This window comes from Electrona antarctica, assembly GCF_951216825.1.
Source record: "Electrona antarctica genome assembly, chromosome: 22".
In the NCBI taxonomy this organism is placed as follows: Eukaryota; Metazoa; Chordata; class Actinopteri; order Myctophiformes; family Myctophidae; genus Electrona; species Electrona antarctica.
In genome coordinates this window covers 11,058,082-11,077,176 of record NC_136805.1, presented here as the reverse complement: position 1 = coordinate 11,077,176, position 19,095 = coordinate 11,058,082, and the positions used below count along the sequence as shown (strand labels likewise).

The following is a 19,095-nucleotide window of genomic DNA, read 5'->3' as shown; positions in this document are numbered from 1 at the left end:
TTATTTATAATACAGAAATGTCGACCTTCTGAAAAGCGTTAATTCATGCACTCGATACGTGGTCTGGGCTACTTTTAAACAAATTATTTCATCAATGGGGCGTTGCATGGAGGTGATAAGCCTGTGGCGTTATGGAAGCCCAGAGTTGCTTTGATAGCAGCTTTAAACTCATTTGTATTGAATCTTGTGTCTCACACCTTCCTCTTGACAATAAAACATAGATTCTCTGTGGGGTTCAGGTCAGGCCAGTTGGCTGGGATGTTAAGCACAGTAATACCATGGTCAGTACATCAATCACTAGTAGTTTTGGGCACTGTGGGCAGGTGCCAAGTGCTGCTGGAAAAGGAAATCTGTGTATCCATAAAGCTTGTCAACATACGGAAGCACACAGTGCTGTAAAATATCCTATGGTTGTGTTGACTCTGCGATTGATAAAAGACAGTGATATTTTGGGGTGTTGGTCCACTGACAGTGGAAACTTCACACTGGAGTCAACACAGCCATCTAACCAGGAAGAAAATGAACTTTTCCCACGATATTCACATTGTTTTGAGAAGCACCTGCTCATGCAACTACTCGCAACCGTTTGGTTGCAAGGAGTTGCATGGTGAATCACTGGTGCGGTTTGGGCCTCAGTTTTAGTCAACATGGCATAGTCTTTTTTTAGTTTTCGTCCGTGAAAATAGGTAGTAGACGGACATTAATCACTACACCTCAGTAGCGTCCCTCTGGACTTGTTTTTGGGATATAGTACACTAAGTACAGTCTGGCTCAAGTTCTCCAGAGCATACATTTGGCTGACTTTTTTTTCTTCACCAGAGTGGACGGACTAATAAAGTGGAACGGAGAGATAATTAACCCATTTTGGGCGGGAACCCCTTTTGGTGTTAGCATTATGTTATGCTTTAGCTATTGAAAAATAGCAGATCTACAAGCTCATAGCGCGCCACTCGGTGGCGCGCTATGAGCTTGTAAAAATCGAAGCTTGTAAAAATCGAAGAACGACTGACATAGAAACATAGCTTTTTCAGAAAACTGTCAGGATGTAAAAGACATTTTTAGAATCTGGTCTCAGGTCAAAATGGGTTAATTAGGAGGACATGTGCACACACACACACACACACACACACACACACACACACACACACACACACACACACACACACACACACACACACACACACACACACAGTAACACACTGGTAGTGACTAGTGTCTAATGAGGCTGTATAGTATAGTGGCTACCTCAGCACCTGGCGCTGGATGGATGCCACCGTATAAATAATACAGTGGTGTTGTTGAGGCGGGTAAAGGTTGAAGTGCTATATGGGCTCTAGCAGGTGTGTGTGTGTGTGTGTGTGTGTGTGTGTGTGTGTGTGTGTGCGTGTGCGTGTGCGTGTGTGCGTGTGTTTAGGTTTCAGGGGAGGAGTCCTTTGCAGATGTGGCCAGAGACATACTGCTCTACGTCTCCAGGGACCTGAGTGACAAGGTGAGCCATATCCTACCTCGTTAACGAGAGAGAGACACACACACACACACATCAGACACAAGTAAGATGCGTGAACGCGGGAAGCGAACGCAGCTGTTGTGGCAGTCTGACACACACACATACACACACAGAGCTTTATTTTATTTTATTTTTAAGATATTTTATTTATTTATTTTTAAGTTTTTATTTTATTTTATTTTATTTATTTTTGTATTTTTTTTGCGTGCGTGCGATGCACGTGCGTGCGTACATGCGTGCGTGTGTGTGTGCATGTGTGTGTGTTTTTGTGTGTGATACAGCTGCGCCCTTTGATGGCGGGCGGGTGGTGTTACAGCGTGACACACACAGACAGACAGACAGACATGTCAGACATCATACATCACATGCCGTGCTCAGCCAATCAAATCATTTCCGTGGTACAAACACACAAAGCCTGGCACCCCTCGAAAAATCATATTGATAAACCCGCAAATCCCACACAACTTGCTGTCAACGCCAGCAAATTGCTGTCAGCAAGTGTTAAAGTATGTTTTTAAGAAGTGATTTAAAATAAGAAAAGGCAAGTTGTACCAGAGTTGAGTCACCCTCCCTGACAGCAAGGCCTTCAGCCTCAAGTTGTACCAGAGTTGAGTCACCCTCCCTGACAGCAAGGCCTTCAGCCTCAAGTTGTACCAGAGTTGAGTCACCCTCCCTGACAGCAAGGCCTTCAGCCTCAAGTTGTACCAGAGTTGAGTCACCCTCCCTGACAGCAAGGCCTTCAGCCTCAAGTTGTACCAGAGTTGAGTCACCCTCCCTGACAGCAAGGCCTTCAGCCTCAAGTTGTACCAGAGTTGAGTCACCCTCCCTGACAGCAAGGCCTTAAGTTGTACCAGAGTTGAGTCACCCTCCCTGACAGCAAGGCCTTCAGCCTCAAGTTGTACCAGAGTTGAGTCACCCTCCCTGACAGCAAGGCCTTCAGCCTCGACAGAGTTGAGTCACCCTCCCTGACAGCAAGGCCTTCAGCCTCGACATCCCAGGAACGAACAACCAGCAGGCTGCTCCTTCGTTCCAGAGATGAGAGGAGCCACGACAGCAAAGGGACAACCTTTGTACAAAATTATACTTAAGTACAGTGCTTAAGTAAATGTACTTAGTTAATTTCCACCAATGAATGGGCGTGCATATGAATATTGCGTGCGTGCGTGCGTGCGTGCGTGTGCTCATGCACATATGCACATCATTGGAGAGGGCATGGGGGCTTGCACCCGTTGACAAATTGGCCCTCGTAAACCCATGCTATCCTCTTCAGGGTCAGCTCAACCTGGATCCACTTCAACCACCCAAGCACGACAGAGCCTTTTTTCCCTCTTGATGAATGGCTTGACGGCGCCGATCAGGGCACACAATTAAAACCACACTCATTGTGATCATTATATGCTCCAAGATTTATTATGTAATTATCCACTAATGAATTACGCTGCAGCGGCCATTTACCACATGCAGATACCGTTTCTTTTGTGCTGCTGCTGCAGGCACGGCCTCGCCTCAGCAAGATAGAAGTTGGTTTTGATTATGTACATAGAAATACAGTATATTAATCCATTCTGAACGGGAACCCCTGTTGGTACTTTAGCTATTGCAAAATCGTGAAAATGTAGTGAAAATCTTTGAATATATATTCTTTCAGAGCCAACGTTTTTAACTCAAATCTTTGCTTCTGGAGGATCCCTGAAACAACATATTTTCAGATGGGGGTCGGTGACCAATTGCATATAGTTTCTGAGGTCCTTGACATGAAATATTGAGCATCACTGATATAGAAACATAGGTATTTCAGAAAACTGTCAGGATTTAGAAGACATTTAAAAAAATGTGGACGTCAGGTCGAAATGGGTTAAAGGGATTATTAGACCTGTATAGAATCAGGGAAGCAGTATATTTATCCGTATAGTCTACTACACACTGTGTAACACATTGTTTAGTTATTGTTCTTTTTGCTGCTACAATATATTGTACAGAGGAACCGAAACAAAGTACTTTTTTGACAGTATCAAGTAGCTATACTCGTATATAAGATGCAGCAAAATAACATGTTTTTAATTTGGAACATCCACTGCTAAATGTCTGGTGCATAATATCCATTCATTGGCGAAAGATGTATGTTCACTTTACTGGTGGTGACCATTTTGTACATTATACTTTTAATGATATTGTGATACTTATATTTCATCACCTTTAATGGCCTAGGTCATTTTATTTTATTAACATAAAACGTAAACATAACGCTGCCTGTCAGGATTAAAATTAAATATAATTAAACCTGACTGACTGCCAATTCACTTACTGACTTACTCCTGACTAACGCCGGGGCTCCACCGGACGCGTTGCGTCTCCGTCGCGTGCGTCAAAAAACGAACCGGGGCAATTTTAATGCAGTCACGCAACGCAACGCAACGCGGGCAGTGGAGCCACCCTTCATTGATTAAAAAGGGAACATTCCCTGACGGTGACGGAGACGCGACGCTGACGCGCCCGGTGGAGCCCCGGTGTTAGGCAAAACAAAGTCACACACTTTTTGACTAGTTTACTAGTTTACTAGTCAACTAGTAAATCCACTAGTCGATCTTATGGTACTAGTTGACTAGTTAAAAAAAACTAGTTTATTTTTTTCCCGATTTTGTAGGCCTCAAGATCATGATCGTAGATTATAGTTATAGTCACCAATGTACAGTTTTTAAATGTACAAATATTTATTTCCAAAAAATACACAATAGGTGGTTAAACAACTAGTCGACTAGTAAACTAGGTAACTAGTCAACTAGTAAAAATTACTAGAAGTGAATGCCCTAGTACCAACAGGGGGCGCTGTTGCACCACTCGTGCAGGACGTCTGCCCCCTCTGTCCCTGTGATTCCAGTGTAATTAGTCCGCCATTGATCAGTCGTTGATTGCCATTGATCGGCTCACAGAGAAGTAAAACAGAACCAATTAAGATGTTGATGTTGATGTTTTTGTTCGAGCTCAATAGGACTTTAAATAACGATTTTATTTTCATTTGTTTTGCCATGCCAGCAGTGCTGTCCCTATATACGTCGTATCTATCTAGCTCTAAGTTGCCATTAGCCAGAATTATCATGGCTTGCCTTTTTTAACCCATTCTGGACGGGAACCCCTTTTGGTGTTTTAACTAAGCATTATGTTATACTTTAGCTATTGAAAAATAGCAGATCTACAAGCTCATAGCGCGCCACCGAGTGGCGCGCTACGAGCTTGTAGGTCTGCTATTTTTGAAATATCGTGAAAACGAGGCACAAATCTTTGAATATATATATATGCTTTCAGAAGACTTTTTTTTTTATTTCGACGTCAGTCCTGAATGGGTTAAAGCCACTTAACCCCTTCTGGACCTAAACACCTTTACTGTACATTCAGAACGTTGTTTTAACCAGCGGAAATAGCTGATCTGCAAGCTCAGTGTGTCACAAGGGAGCTTGTAGATCAGCTACACCAGTGATACCTGCTCTCTGACTACATGACATCTTTAGAGAGTCCTGTATGAGTTCTTTGGTGACGTTTGAGATGACTGCTCATGCTGAACCTAGAGTCACACTGGTCACAGGCATAGGGCTTCTCTCCTGTATGAGTTCTCTGGTGACGTTTGAGATGACTGCTCATGATGAACCTAGAGTCACACTGGTCACAGGCGTAGGGCTTCTCTCCTGCATGAGTTATCTGGTGACGTTTGAGATGACTGCTCATGATGAACCTAGAGTCACACTGGTCACAGGCGTAGGGCTTCTCTTCTGTATGAGTTCTCTGGTGAATTTTGAGAGCACTGCTCTGGCTGAACCGTTTCCCACACTGGTCACAGACGTAGGGCTTCTCTCCTGTATGAATTCTCTGGTGATTTCTCAGATTACTGCTGTCGCTGAACCTAGTCCCACACTGGTCACAGTGGTAGGGCTTCTCTCCTGTATGAGTTCTCTGGTGACGTTTGAGACTACTGCTCATGCTGAACCATTTCCCACATTGGTCACAGTGGTATGGCTTCAACCTTGTATGACTTATTTGGTGGTTTTTGAGAGTACTGCTCTGTCTGAACCGTTTCCCACACTGGTCACAGGCGTAGGGCTTCTCTCCTGTATGAATTCTCCGGTGACATTTGAGACCATTACTTTCACTAAACCGTTCCCCACACTGGTCACAGGTGTAGGGCTTCTCTCCTGTATGAATTCTCTGGTGAATTTTGAGAGTATTGTTCCTGCTGAACCGTTTCCCACACTGGTCACAAGCGTAGGGCTTCTCTCCTGTATGAATTCTCTGGTGAAGGTTGAGAGTTGCACTTTCACTAAACCGTTCCCCACACTGGTCACAGTGGTAGGGCTTCTCTCCTGTATGCATTCTCTGGTGAAGTTTGAGAGCATTGTTACTGCTGAACCGTTTCCCACACTGGTCGCAAGCGTAGGGCTTCTCTCCTGTATGCATTCTCTGGTGACGTTTGAGATGACTGCTGTTGCTGAACCGTTTCCCACACTGGTCACAGACATAGGGCTTCTCTCCTGTATGCATTCTCTGGTGAAGTTTGAGAGCATCGTTACTGCTGAACCGTTTCCCACACTGGTCACAGGCGTAGGGCTTCTCTCCTGTATGAATTCTCCGGTGACATTTGAGACCATTACTTTCACTAAACCGTTCCCCACACTGGTCACAGGTGTAGGGCTTCTCTCCTGTATGAATTCTCTGGTGAATTTTGAGAGTATTGTTCCTGCTGAACCGTTTCCCACACTGGTCACAAGCGTAGGGCTTCTCTCCTGTATGAATTCTCTGGTGAAGGTTGAGAGTTGCACTTTCACTAAACCGTTCCCCACACTGGTCACAGTGGTAGGGCTTCTCTCCTGTATGCATTCTCTGGTGAAGTTTGAGAGCATTGTTACTGCTGAACCGTTTCCCACACTGGTCGCAAGCGTAGGGCTTCTCTCCTGTATGCATTCTCTGGTGACGTTTGAGATGACTGCTGTTGCTGAACCGTTTCCCACACTGGTCACAGACATAGGGCTTCTCTCCTGTATGCATTCTCTGGTGAAGTTTGAGAGCATCGTTACTGCTGAACCGTTTCCCACACTGGTCACAGGCGTAGGGCTTCTCTCCTGTATGCATTCTCTGGTGAATTTTGAGATGACTGCTCTGGTTGAACCTAGTCCCACACTGGTCACAGGCGTAGGGCTTCTCTCCTATATGAATTTTCTGGTGATTTCTCAGATTACTGCTCCGGCTGAAGCTTATCCCACACTGGTGACAGGCATAGGGCTTCTCTCCTGTATGAATTCTCCGGTGAAATTTGAGACCATTACTTTCACTAAACCGTTTCCCACACTGGTCACAGGCGTAGGGCTTCTCTCCTGTATGAATTATCTGGTGAATTTTGAGAGTATTGTTCCTGCTGAACCGTTTCCCACACTGGTCACAGGCATAGGGCTTCTCTCCAGTGTGAATTCTCTGGTGACGTTTCAGATTACCTTTCTGGCTGAATCTAGTCCCACATTGGTCACAGGCGTAGGGCTTCTCTCCGGCAGGAAAGACATCTGGGATGGAGAATGAGGAGAGATGAAAAGACATGAATAAAATGTTTTTAAATAACATGCAAGCTGTGTTGTCTAAACTAGAGACTGACACGGGAGTGGATTTTCACTCCTGTCCCACTCCCACAGAAAAAATCCTGTCCTGTCCCAATCCTGGGCCAGAGTTTAAAAAAAAATCCCATCCTGTCCCACTCCTGTAGAATGACTCCTGATCCCATCCCGCTCCCACTCGAAATTACTCCCGCTCCCATCCCGCTCCTGTTTTTATTTAATTTTTTAGTCATTAGGCAATTGATCGATCGATCCATCTATAGGCCTATCTATCTATCACTTCTGGCTTCTCAAGACAGATAGCCTACCAATACAATTAAAATAAGTGTTGGATTTAACTTTGACTACCAAATACAGTTCTGACACTTAATTGAAGTCCTATGACACGTTTTTTCCCTGAACAGAACTTAAAGCTTAACAAGTGCTTTGTCAATTAAGATAAAAAAACAACCTCAGTGTTAATTTAACTCTATATGAATAATTATTCATTGTACAAGTCTATGTGTATGGCAGTGGTTCCCAGGGGTCCTTGAGAGTTCCAGGGGGTCCCCAGTTAAATAATAGTTTGGAACCAAATGGACCCTTATGGGTCTGTAACAAATTATGTTATGGGAGTGTACAAATGGAACCATTTGTACACTGGAACCATTTGTACACAAATGGAACCATTTGTACACTCAGAGTTAAATTAACATTGATTTTACAATATAATGTGGGGGTCCCAGCGATAAAAATGCCATTAAATGGGGGTCCGTACACTAATGCATGTCAAACAGGGGGTCCTTGAAATTAAAATGGTTGAGAATCACAGCTAGAACCGTAATAAAAAATCTTCTCTTATGGGGGTCCCTGCCCCTGGCATCTTTTCAAATGGGGGTCCGCGGGCTAATAAATGTCGATTTAGGGGTCCTTGACATGAAAATGTTTGGGAACCACTGGTGTATGCGACTCGGTTGGGAGAAAGAAGGGAGACGATGTATTGTAGAACATTCGCTCAGACAGCTGTTCAGGGAGCTAGCTACAGTAACAGCGTTAGCATGTAGCTAACGTAGCATCACAATTGAAAGTTGCAACGTTGCCACTGCCAGGGGAAACAAATGCTTCAGGATGATCTGGCTATAAATAATCGATTAAATCACGGCACCGGCGCGATGCAGAATCATACACGGCCGCATTGCGATGTCTTCATATAAAACTGTATAAGACGTCCAGCCCGACTGGATTGCATGGAGGAGGTTTTTGTGTTGTGGAAGCACTAGCACTGCTGGATTATGGGTAACTATGTATGTAGTTCTTTTGATTTGCGTCAGCAAGTCAAAAGAGTGTTGGCTCACAGAAAGATGACTACAACAAAAATGGGTGCTTCTGTTCTTTTGGTTGGAACTTGGCAGCGCGACCAACGTCATTCACGCTCCTGCACGCTCCCGTTGACTTTCATTCCCGTCCCGTCCCGATCACGGGATTAATACAAATATTAATCCCATCCCACGGGAATCCCGCGGGAATCCCGTGTCACGCGGGAGTCCCGACAAAATGTCAGTCTCTAGTCTAAACGTAGGACGTCGGCAGCAACTGCCAGACACAGATTGGCTGTTGGAACATTCCTGGCCTGACTGACGATGTGCATCTCTCTCTCTCTCTCGTCGGCGAGTGGCCTCAACTCGAGGGCATGCCGCTCATGGACAGGGCCCTCGTGGGTCACTTCCTCAGGACGCGGCTCAGACAGCCGGCTGCCAAGGCTTAATTAATCTAGTTTGTTATAAAAAAGAGGTTACCTACGTAACCTAATGTTTAATTAATCTAGTTTGTTATAAAACAGAGGTTACCTACGTAACCTGATGTTTAACACGAGGCCTGCCAGGAACATAGACACGCTAGACATAGCGTACGGTGCCACACCCGGAAAAGCCGTTTTAACAGCGATGTATTATTTAATGCATGTTTTAATACGATCGTATTAAAAGCTACCGTTCGTTAGCTCTGTTATGCTTCTGAGCCAATGGCCGCAGCCATTTTGAAGATGCGCGCGCATCCACTTACATTGCCTGCTCTGTTTTCAGACGGCTTTATCTCCAGAAGCGACATTGCAGGGGTCGCTTTGTCCCCACCGGTCGGTCCACCACCGACGAGAGAACAAGCACCAGCTTCGTCAACACACACGGAATGGTTTCATAGTAAAATGCGATTACGGATATTTGGCTCTTCAAAGTAAGTGTCACGCGCGATAAAACCCTGGCAGGACGCGGTGGAGGGATTGAATAATGGTAGCGGTCAAACGGTTAATTAATCTAGTTTGTTATAAAACAGAGGTTACCTACGTAACCTGATGTTTAATTAATCTACTTTGTTATAAAACAGGGGTTACCTTTTATACGTAACCTAATGTTTAATTAATTTACTTTGTTATTGCGACTGGAGGTCGCAGTTAACTATGAAACCTTGCGCTTTTGAACCTAACCCACAATCCCCGTCACTCTCTCCCCGTCACTCACCCGAGGCAAGCTCCCTGGTCATCGTGACATCAGCCCCTGTCTTGAGTGTGGTGTCTTGCATGAGTCCCGTGTCCTGTGTGCTGTATCCTGAGTCTTGCTTGGGTCCTGTTAGATTCTGATGAATTGAGGTCTCGCTGAGCAGTGTAGTCTTGATCCCCCACAGAAGCTCTTCGGATTCTTCTCATATATGGTTCACTAGATGCGTGTCATGATGACGATGCCCAGCCAACTGAGTACGTATCACCATGACGATGCCAGGCGTATATATCCATATATGGAGGTTTCTACATTAGTCTGATGTCAGCGCTGGATATCGCTGATGTCTCCATATATGGAGCTATAGGATGTCTCCATATATGGAGCTATAGGATGTCTCCATATATGGAGATATAGGATGTCTCCATATATGGAGCTATAGGATGTCTCCATATATGGAGCTATAGGATGTCTCCATATATGGAGCTATAGGTTGTCTCCATATATGGAGCTATAGGATGTCTCCATATATGGAGCTATAGGATGTCTCCATATATGGAGCTCTAGGTTGTCTCCATATATGGAGCTCTAGGTTGTCTCCATATATGGAGCTATAGGATGTCTCCATATATGGAGCTATAGGATGTCTCCATATATGGAGCTCTAGGTTGTCTCCATATATGGAGCTCTAGGATGTCTCCATATATGGAGCTCTAGGATGTCTCCATATATGGAGCTCTAGGATGTCTCCATATATGGAGCTCTAGGATGTCTCCATATATGGAGATATAGGATGTGTCCATATATGGAGCTATAGGATGTCTCCATATATGGAGCTATAGGATGTCTCCATATATGGAGCTATAGGATGTCTCCATATATGGAGCTCTAGGATGTCTCCATATATGGAGCTCTAGGATGTCTCCATATATGGAGCTCTAGGATGTCTCCATATATGGAGCTATAGGATGTGTCCATATATGGAGATATAGAATGTCTCCATATATGGAGATATAGGATGTCTCCATACATGGAGCTCTAGGATGTCTCCATATATGGAGCTCTGGGTGAAATAACGAAGGCTTTCACCTAGAGCTCCATATATGGGGACAACCTATAGCTATAGCTGATTTCCCCCCATGCCAAAGCGCCAGCACTCGCCAGTTAACAGTTTCTTTTATATTTATGTTATTGGTAAAAAGTTAAATTGCCTTCCATCTGTTAGAAAAGTACTGTATTTGAAGGCCCTAGTAAAATATACTGGTTCTGTTCAGAAGTTATTGTCTCCCGTCTTTCCACAAAATGATAGAAAATGCTCGATAGTGGGCTCGATAAGAACCATTCCATAGTTTAGTATTAGTAATATTTCGGTCTAGCGGCCAAAACGTCACCTTAGCTTTTAACCACCATTCTTTTATACTTTAGCTGTTGAAAAATCATACAAGCTTATAGATCTGCAATTTTTGAAAAATCGTGAAAACGTGGTTCAAATCATTGAATACATATTCTTTCACAGCGGACGTTTTCATTTTAACTCAAATCTTTGCTTCTGGGGGGTGTCCCTGCAACATGGGGGTCGGTGGCCAAATACACATAATTTTCGGGGTCCTTGACATGAAATAATTTGAGCACCACTGATATAGAATCATAGGTTTTTCAGAAAACCTGTCCTGATTTAGAAGACTATTTGTAGACTCTCAGGTCTCAATGGGAATAAAGACCAGGGACGTGCACACATAGACATCAAAGGGGGCTTCAGCCCCTGCCCTTTTACCCGTCTGTAAAACAACTGCCCTTTCCAGACCACGAATGCAGCATTTACTACTATGGTGAAAGAAATGCAAATGCCCTCCTCTCCTTTCCATGCCATGCCTGAAGGCAGCATTCAGGAGAATTCCTTTTTTCCCGAAGTCTCCTGAACTTGAACTTTGTTTAGAAATCCATGTCGTACACCGCATCTCCACTAGCTAAACAGTGCTGGGTTGCGCCCTGAACATAGCTGATCTACAAGCTCACAGCGCATCGCAGCATGCGCTGCGACGCGACGCGCTGCGACGGCTGCGACGCGCTGTGAGCTTGTAGATTTTCGCTATTTTTGTCCAAAAGTGCCCTCTTACCCTGCCCCTCTAACACTCTCTGCACGTCCTTGATAAAGACACCCCCTCTCTTGGTTCTCTTGGGGTGCTATACAGTCCGGGGGCTTCTACAGCGGCGAGGACGCAGACTCCGTGCCGCCGTCGGGGGGCCCAGTGAAAAAAGAGGGGGCTTTCTGTGTGTGGACGGCTGCCGAGGTGCGGGACATCCTGCCTGACGCGGTGGAGGGAGCCACTGGGGGAGCCACGCTGGCTGACGTCTTCAAGCGTCACTATGGAGTCAAGGAGAAAGGCAACGTTGATTTTGACCAGGTGCCTGTCAGTTGATTCAGCGTGCGTGCGTGCGTGCGTGCGTGCGTGCGTGCGTGCGTGCGAGAGTGTTTAGATGTGTGTGTGTGTGTGTGTGTGTGTTCAACTTCAGAGTGGATTGTCATTGTCATATGCTGTACTGTATAAACATCAATTGTAGGCATTTACATTCTAAGTTTGAACAAACTTTTAAGCATGGCTGTTATGTCCACTTTACTGAGAACCATTCATGTGCTGAATGTGCCAGCGCAGCTGAACAGATGAAATGCATCAAAGAAAATCAACATACGAAAACCGACATGATTATGAAGTTGTTTCAGTTTTATTCTAATCATTTCAGCGACTATTCTCTGCCCACCCCCCCCCCCCCCCCCCTCCGTCCCCGTCCCCGTCCCCCTGCACGTTTCTAAGGACCCCCACGGGGAGCTGCGGGGCCAGAATGTGCTGATCGAGCGTTATTCCGCCGAGTCGACGGCCGCACACTTCGGCGTCAGCACGGATAAGGTCAACGAGCTGCTGGCCGCCGCCAGAGCCAAGATGGCGGAGGTGAGGAAGAGTCGCCCCCGCCCCCACCTGGACACCAAGATGCTGGCCGCGTGGAACGGTGAGGGGGGGTTGGGGTCAGGGGTCATTGATTGATTGATTGATGGATTAATTGATTGATTGAGAATTTTATTTACCCATTTAGGACTGAGGCCGATTCTAAAAAAAATAAATAAAAAGTCTTCAAAGTTTTCTGAAAAAACTATGTTTCTATGTCAGTGGTTTTCAAATGTCAAGGAGCCCCAGAATCATATTGTAATTGGCCGCCGAACCCCCATCTGAAAATATGTTGTTCCAGGGACCCTTCGCTGTTCGCTCTGAAAAAATACATATTCAAAGATTTGTGCCACATTTACACGATCTTTCTAAAATAGCAGACCTATAAGCTCGTAGCGCCGCGCTATGAGCTTGTAGATCTGCTATTTTTCAATAGCTAAAGTATAACGATGTTTAAACCCCAAAAGGAGTTCCCGCCCAGAATGCGTTAACAGATTGCAGAATGGGTACAGTCCAAGGAAGGTACAGGTCAATACAAAAAAAACTGGAAAGAGAAAAAGCACTAAGACTTCAGGGTCCTCCATTTTTAATTCATCAAAACATTTAATGACATAAAAATATACACATTTATGCCCAAAAAAAGGAAAAAAACATCAAATTCATGGTTAGAAAAAAGGGAATACGTAATAGAAAAATCACACCTGTGTGAACTGAGTGGTGCAACTCCCCTCTCCCCCTGCCTCTCTCTCTCTCTCTCTCTCTCTCTCTCTGTAATTAGCACTAGGCAACAGTGCAACACTATCTCTCTCTCTCTGTTTCTGGCACAACAGCACCACTTTTGCCCCTACTGGTACTCATAGCCACACACATAGGTTAACACATAGGTTAACACGGACATTGTTGTTCCTTGGAGTGGTTGCACCACTCAAAAATAGGGGGGGGGGGCTTTCATTTTTTTACAGGGGCCAGTTTTGAATTGCATCCACCCATAAGTGCTCTTTGAGAGCAGTTTTGAATTGATCACCATGCTCGCTTGTGGAGGACATTTTTGTCCAAATTCCATTTTTTGCCACGGACATACAAAATGAGTGGACAATAATATTGTCAGAAACACATGCTAGCTAGAATGACCACAACAGGTCTGTAACTCTGAAACGTTTGCCCCGGGGTTATTTAATCCATTACATTATAGCGCCCATTCGATTTATAAACACAGACCCCTTTTCCGGACGGACCGGATGTTGTTGTGAATGTTTGTGTAGCAGCTAACAATAGCCACACCACTCGATCGACAACAACGGGAGGTAAGAATAAATCTATCGCGACTAGCGACTGGACCGCGGAGCGCCGTCTAACACAGGATCTTTTTTTCATAATTAGACGGGATGATTTAGATCGCGAGGTATGAACGTTTTAAGATTTTCGTTTTCATCAGCTAAACAGGGGAGGGAGTTTTTCGATGACGTCTCACTCTTACGCAACACCGCCATGCGATCCGTTCTCATATCAATAAACTTCGTCTTTTGGACAATACTTCGTTACTAATAGAAAAGACAAAGAACTTCGTCCTGGGCGTTGGGGGTGTTAAGGGGGTGCTTGCAAATAAAACATTCGAGAACAGCTTGTACTAGTGGACTAAAGTAAATAAGCATCGTACATATTCTGAAAAATAATAAACCCTGGAGATTTGGGTCTTATCACATAATGCTGGTGTGTAAAAGAAAAAAACAAACAAATAAAAGAGTCTTGTGCCACGGACACATTGTACGCCGTATGTACATATTGAAGACCCCTGATTAGGATTCATGAGGCGACATCGTCGTCTCAACTGGAAAATGCCTCGTGTCTCCTGCAAATCCCCACTCAATCAACTAAAGACCCACTCAGAGTAGCTTTAAGATAAACATTGCCGTAAAGCAAATGGAAGAATAAGTGGGATACAAATGAAAGACTTCACATTGGCACTACTGTGGGATGCGAGCATGTACAGACCACTCTCGGATCCTCGTTTGCTAAGTAGCCTGTATGTGCTATCGGATGTGACTAATGACAAGGTGTGCACCCTTCTCCACACGCACACACCAACGCACACACACACTGTCTCTTCCTAGCATGCTCTCGCCCTATTGTCTCTCTCTCGTCTCTCTCCTACACAAACGCACAAGCGTGCGCACACAAAATATTGCGCTCCGGGCCGACGGTAACGACGGAAGTCGGAGAGGGTGTTGGTGATCTAACGAAGTGCCGCGATCTCGGGAACATTCCAATTAAGACGCGAGAGAGCCTCTTCTTCCTCCCTAATGAAGAAACCCCTCCATTAATCACCTGTCCTCTGCATGCGGCACTTTGAAGTCTCGCCAGCTCCCTCACTAGGCTCTGACATGAAAGACCACGGAAGGAGGGTGGGATGGAGAGAGAGAGAGGGAGATGGGGAGAGGGAGGGAGATGGAGAGAGCGAGGAAAGACATAAACTTCAAAAGCTTGGGAGTGAAAACCGAGCTGGCACGGTTCGTTCTGCCAGCTCCTATTGGCAGTGGTGGGGAAAAAGTACTCCAATGTTTTACTTGACCTGAGATCAGATTCTAAAAATGTCTTCTACATCCTGACAGTTTTCTGAAAAAGCTATGTTTCTATGTCAGTCGTTCTTCGATTTAAAATAAATAGCAGACCTACAAGCTCGTAGCGCGCCACTCGGTGGCGTGCTATGAGATTGTAGATCTGCTATTTTTCAATAGCTAAAGCATAACATAATGCTAACACCAAAAGGGGTTCCCGCCCAAAATGGGTTAACACTTCTGGTGCCACTGACTGAATCCAGTTTGTAGATGAGTAATAATCATGAACAATCATTGTTGACATCCGTAAATGTTTACCTAAACATTTATAACTATGTTTAAACATAATTTATACTCATCATTTAACTATTCACATAGTTATGAATGGGGCTTAAACAAGGAAGTGAATGGTGCGCGCACAGGAAACGAAAAATGGATTTAATCGCGTCTTATTTCGGTAATAAAAGGTAAAACGTCCTCAGACGTCCTTAGCACCTTGCGGTTTTATTTGTGGACGTCTTTAGTAGCCAACGTGTTAAGTAAAAGTTTCAATACTGCAATGTAGAATTACTCGGATAAAAGTAAATGTCCGGAATTTTAAATGTAAACGTACAAAAGTATTGGCATCATTAAAGTACCAAATGTAAAAGTACTCATTATGCAGAATGTCCGGTTTCAAGTTTTCAAATGTATAAAAATATTTTTGAAAATAGCTGATCTACCAGCTCACAATGCGTCGCATCGCAACGCATTGTGAGCTTGTCGATCGTCTATTTTAATGTAGTTTTGTAATAATAATCAAGTTTTTTGATTATTATTACAAAACTACATTAAATCAAAATCTTCAAAGTAACTAGTAACTAAACTAAACTGTGGAGTAGAAGTGGAGTGGAGTAGAAGTAAAAGGACCTCAAAATGTTACTTAAAGATGGAGTGCCATGATTTATTTCCACCCTAAAACATGATCATCAGGTCTTTTTTTTCAAAAAAAGTGTACAGTATTTGTTAAAATGTCGTTTTTATGTGGGCACTGCCTCCAGGAAGAAACCCTAAATACAAAGAGAATACACCATTCCACATAGAAATGACTCCTGGGTGTCTAATGAAGTACCCGTAATTTATATATATTTATATTTATATATTTATATATATATTCTATAAAGCGCACCTGAATATAAGCCGCACCAGCTAAATTTAGGGAAAAAAACAAATGTGTACGTATACAAGCCGCACTGGACTATAAGCCGCAGGGGGGACGTGGACCGGCCATAGAGGCAGATTTGGAAGGTCCCCTAGTGGCCGTTAGCTGTAAAAATCCATAGATTAGCCGCACCGTTGTATAGGCTGCAGGGTTCAAAGCATGGGGAAAAAAGTAGCGGCTTATAGTCCGGAAATTACGGTACTGTCACATCATAGACACATGAAAAACTGGAAAAATACGAAGATTGTGGCACTCCATCTTTAACCCATTTTGACCTGAGATCAGATTCTAAAAATGTCTTCTACATCCTGACAGTTTTCTGAAAAAGCTATGTTTCTATGTCAGTCGTTCTTCGATTTTTCAAAAATAGCAGACCTAAAAGCTCGTAGCGCGCCACTCGGTGGCGCGCTATGAGCTTGTAGATCTGCTATTTTTCAATAGCTAAAGCATAACATAATGCTAAGTGCAGTATTGAGTAATTCATGTACTTAGTTACTTTCCACCACTGCCTATTGGTACCACAGAGGATATATTGGGCAAAACTAACGGATACGCCATGCTTACTATGCGTGTAAATATGATGTAACCGCTCTCTCTCTCACTCGCACTCACTCTCTCTCTGTGTCTCTCGCCCCTTTCCCCTCGCGCCCCTGCACCCCAAACCAAACCAAACCCTGGGCGGCGCTGCTGCAGGTCTGATGTTGTCGGCCTACGCGCGCGTTGGCGCCGCGCTGGGGGACGAGGCCCTGCTGGAGAGAGCGGTTCAGGCCGCCCACTTCCTGAAGGAGCACCTGTGGGACGACGAGCGCCAGACTCTCCTCCGGTCCTGCTACCGTGGAGACGAGATGGAGGTGGAGCAGATGTAAGTTAACCCTGCATTCTGAACGGGAAGCCCTTTTGGTGTTTTATTAAGCATTATGTTATACTTTAGCTGTTGAAAAAATAGCAGATCTACAAGCTTGTAGCTTGTAGATCTGCTATTTTTCACGACATTGAAATCCGATTGGTTTAAATGAGTCCAACATGTCACATGACTCATTTAAACAAATCGGATTCCAATCTGGATGTGGCTCAGATCTGATTCAGGCTGTATTTGGTTGCCAGTGTAAATGGGGCCTTAAACATACATATGCCTGTTGCTTTGGAAATGGCTCATGTCACCACCCCAATACGTAGGACCACCCTAAAGACTTGGATTGGTTCTGCAGTGTGCATTTTTAATTTTAAACAGTTTTAACAACTAGAGATTGTCCTCGGACTCTGGTTGAGCGAAGCTTGTAGAGACTGACTTAGTGACTTTACTTGTGAGTGAAGTTAGAAAATCTAACCATTTTAAATTAGTAGGAAAAAGGGAAAGGAAAAAGGAAAAAATAATCTCTCCGTTGATAATGTGGCCCTGTAAAACCTGTCGATACTGAGTTGGTTTACTCGGATGCTCGGTTGGTATTGAGTTGTGCTTCATGTGAAATGTACCCATTCTGCAAACTGTTAATAAATACTTGAAACAATCACTCCCCAACAGCACTGGAGCAATGCAAAATCATTTACAATTTAAACATTGACGTTAAGTGACGCTAGTGTTGGCACTGATATCAGTTCAAGCCAGGCTACTTCACAGCAAACTTCAATATGGGCTTTCACCTTGACAAAGTTTGACAAACTCGGCAAGAAAGCTTGACCAACTGATTTTCTAAATTGATTGCCATGAATGATCTCCAATGTGGACAACGGAGGCTTCACAACCAGGATATGTGATGCGAGTCAAAAGACGGAATATGAATACAGTTTCACAGTTTCCTAGTTTGTAAAACAGAAGTTGGTTGCAGCTTTTCTTTCTAGCTACATCAAATCTGTCTGCCTAAACAGATCTACGAGCTCGCAACAAGCTTGTAGATCTGCTATTGTTGGCACATGTCCCACCCAGAATAGGGATGCTGGGGCTCAAGTGGTTAAACACCAAGTTAACGCCAGTCATTTTCAATCTGTCCTATAATGGAAACAGATAGATAGATTATGTCCGTACCGTAATATGACATGAATGTAAGGTGCCATAAAGCAGGGTTCCCCAATTAATTTTCCTCAAGGGCCATATTTTGACTATGGTACCAGGCTGGGGGCCGAGTCCGCACGCACAACGTTGAGGTCTTGCCCTGAAAATTCATTTTCAGGGCAAGACCCCATTTGAAAAGGATGCCCAGTTTGACATGCATAGGCATGACCCCCATTTAATGCCATTTATATCTGGGACCCCCCCCCAAAAAAAAAGAAAATATATATTTTTTATTTTTATTTTGTATTCTTCCAGGGGCCACAAGGGGGCGCTCCGTGGGCCGCAAATGGCCCGCGGGCCGCCTATTGGGGAACCCTGCCATAAAGTAACAATGCCATTCAGGAGTGCCGTGGATGATGGAAAAAAGGTGCCCTGACTGAGCCCATGTTCTACACGTTTTCTTTATAGCACACTGTCAGACAAAATGTTGCTCTTTATTAGGTCGACGTTTCGGTCGCTTAGACCTTCATCAGGACAGACGTTTTCTTGACATCCATAGTTGACATCACTGCTATAGGCCACCTTTAGGCGGTATACAGTCTGTAGAGAAAACGGCAAAGTCCCGTTGCGTTCTCACGTTGTATTCGGCACTTACACGGAGACTTAACATGCTGTAGTGTGCATGCCAGGTGGCTACGTGGCGGCGGTGACACACTGCCAGATGGACCACACTTCGGCTCTACTTCCTATCACACGGCTGTTTTGTTTACGTTCACCAATGCAGCGGCTCGCTATGGGCGGCTGTGGCTCAGGAGGTAGAGCAGGTCGTCCAATGATCCCT

General features: G+C 44.4%; 1 protein-coding gene across 3 annotated transcripts in view; it reads left to right on the top strand.

Moving 5' to 3' along the window:
- Positions 1-19,095, top strand: part of spata20 (spermatogenesis associated 20) — a 143,908-nt gene that overhangs the window by 15,914 nt on the left and 108,899 nt on the right. For all 3 annotated transcript variants that reach the window (XM_079492823.1, XM_079492824.1, XM_079492822.1), the window contains exons 9-12: positions 1,415-1,489; positions 11,759-11,971; positions 12,380-12,572; positions 16,958-17,126. In XM_079492823.1, coding sequence (XP_079348949.1) covers positions 1,415-1,489; positions 11,759-11,971; positions 12,380-12,572; positions 16,958-17,126 — 650 coding nt within the window. The remainder of the gene's footprint in view (positions 1-1,414; positions 1,490-11,758; positions 11,972-12,379; positions 12,573-16,957; positions 17,127-19,095) is intronic.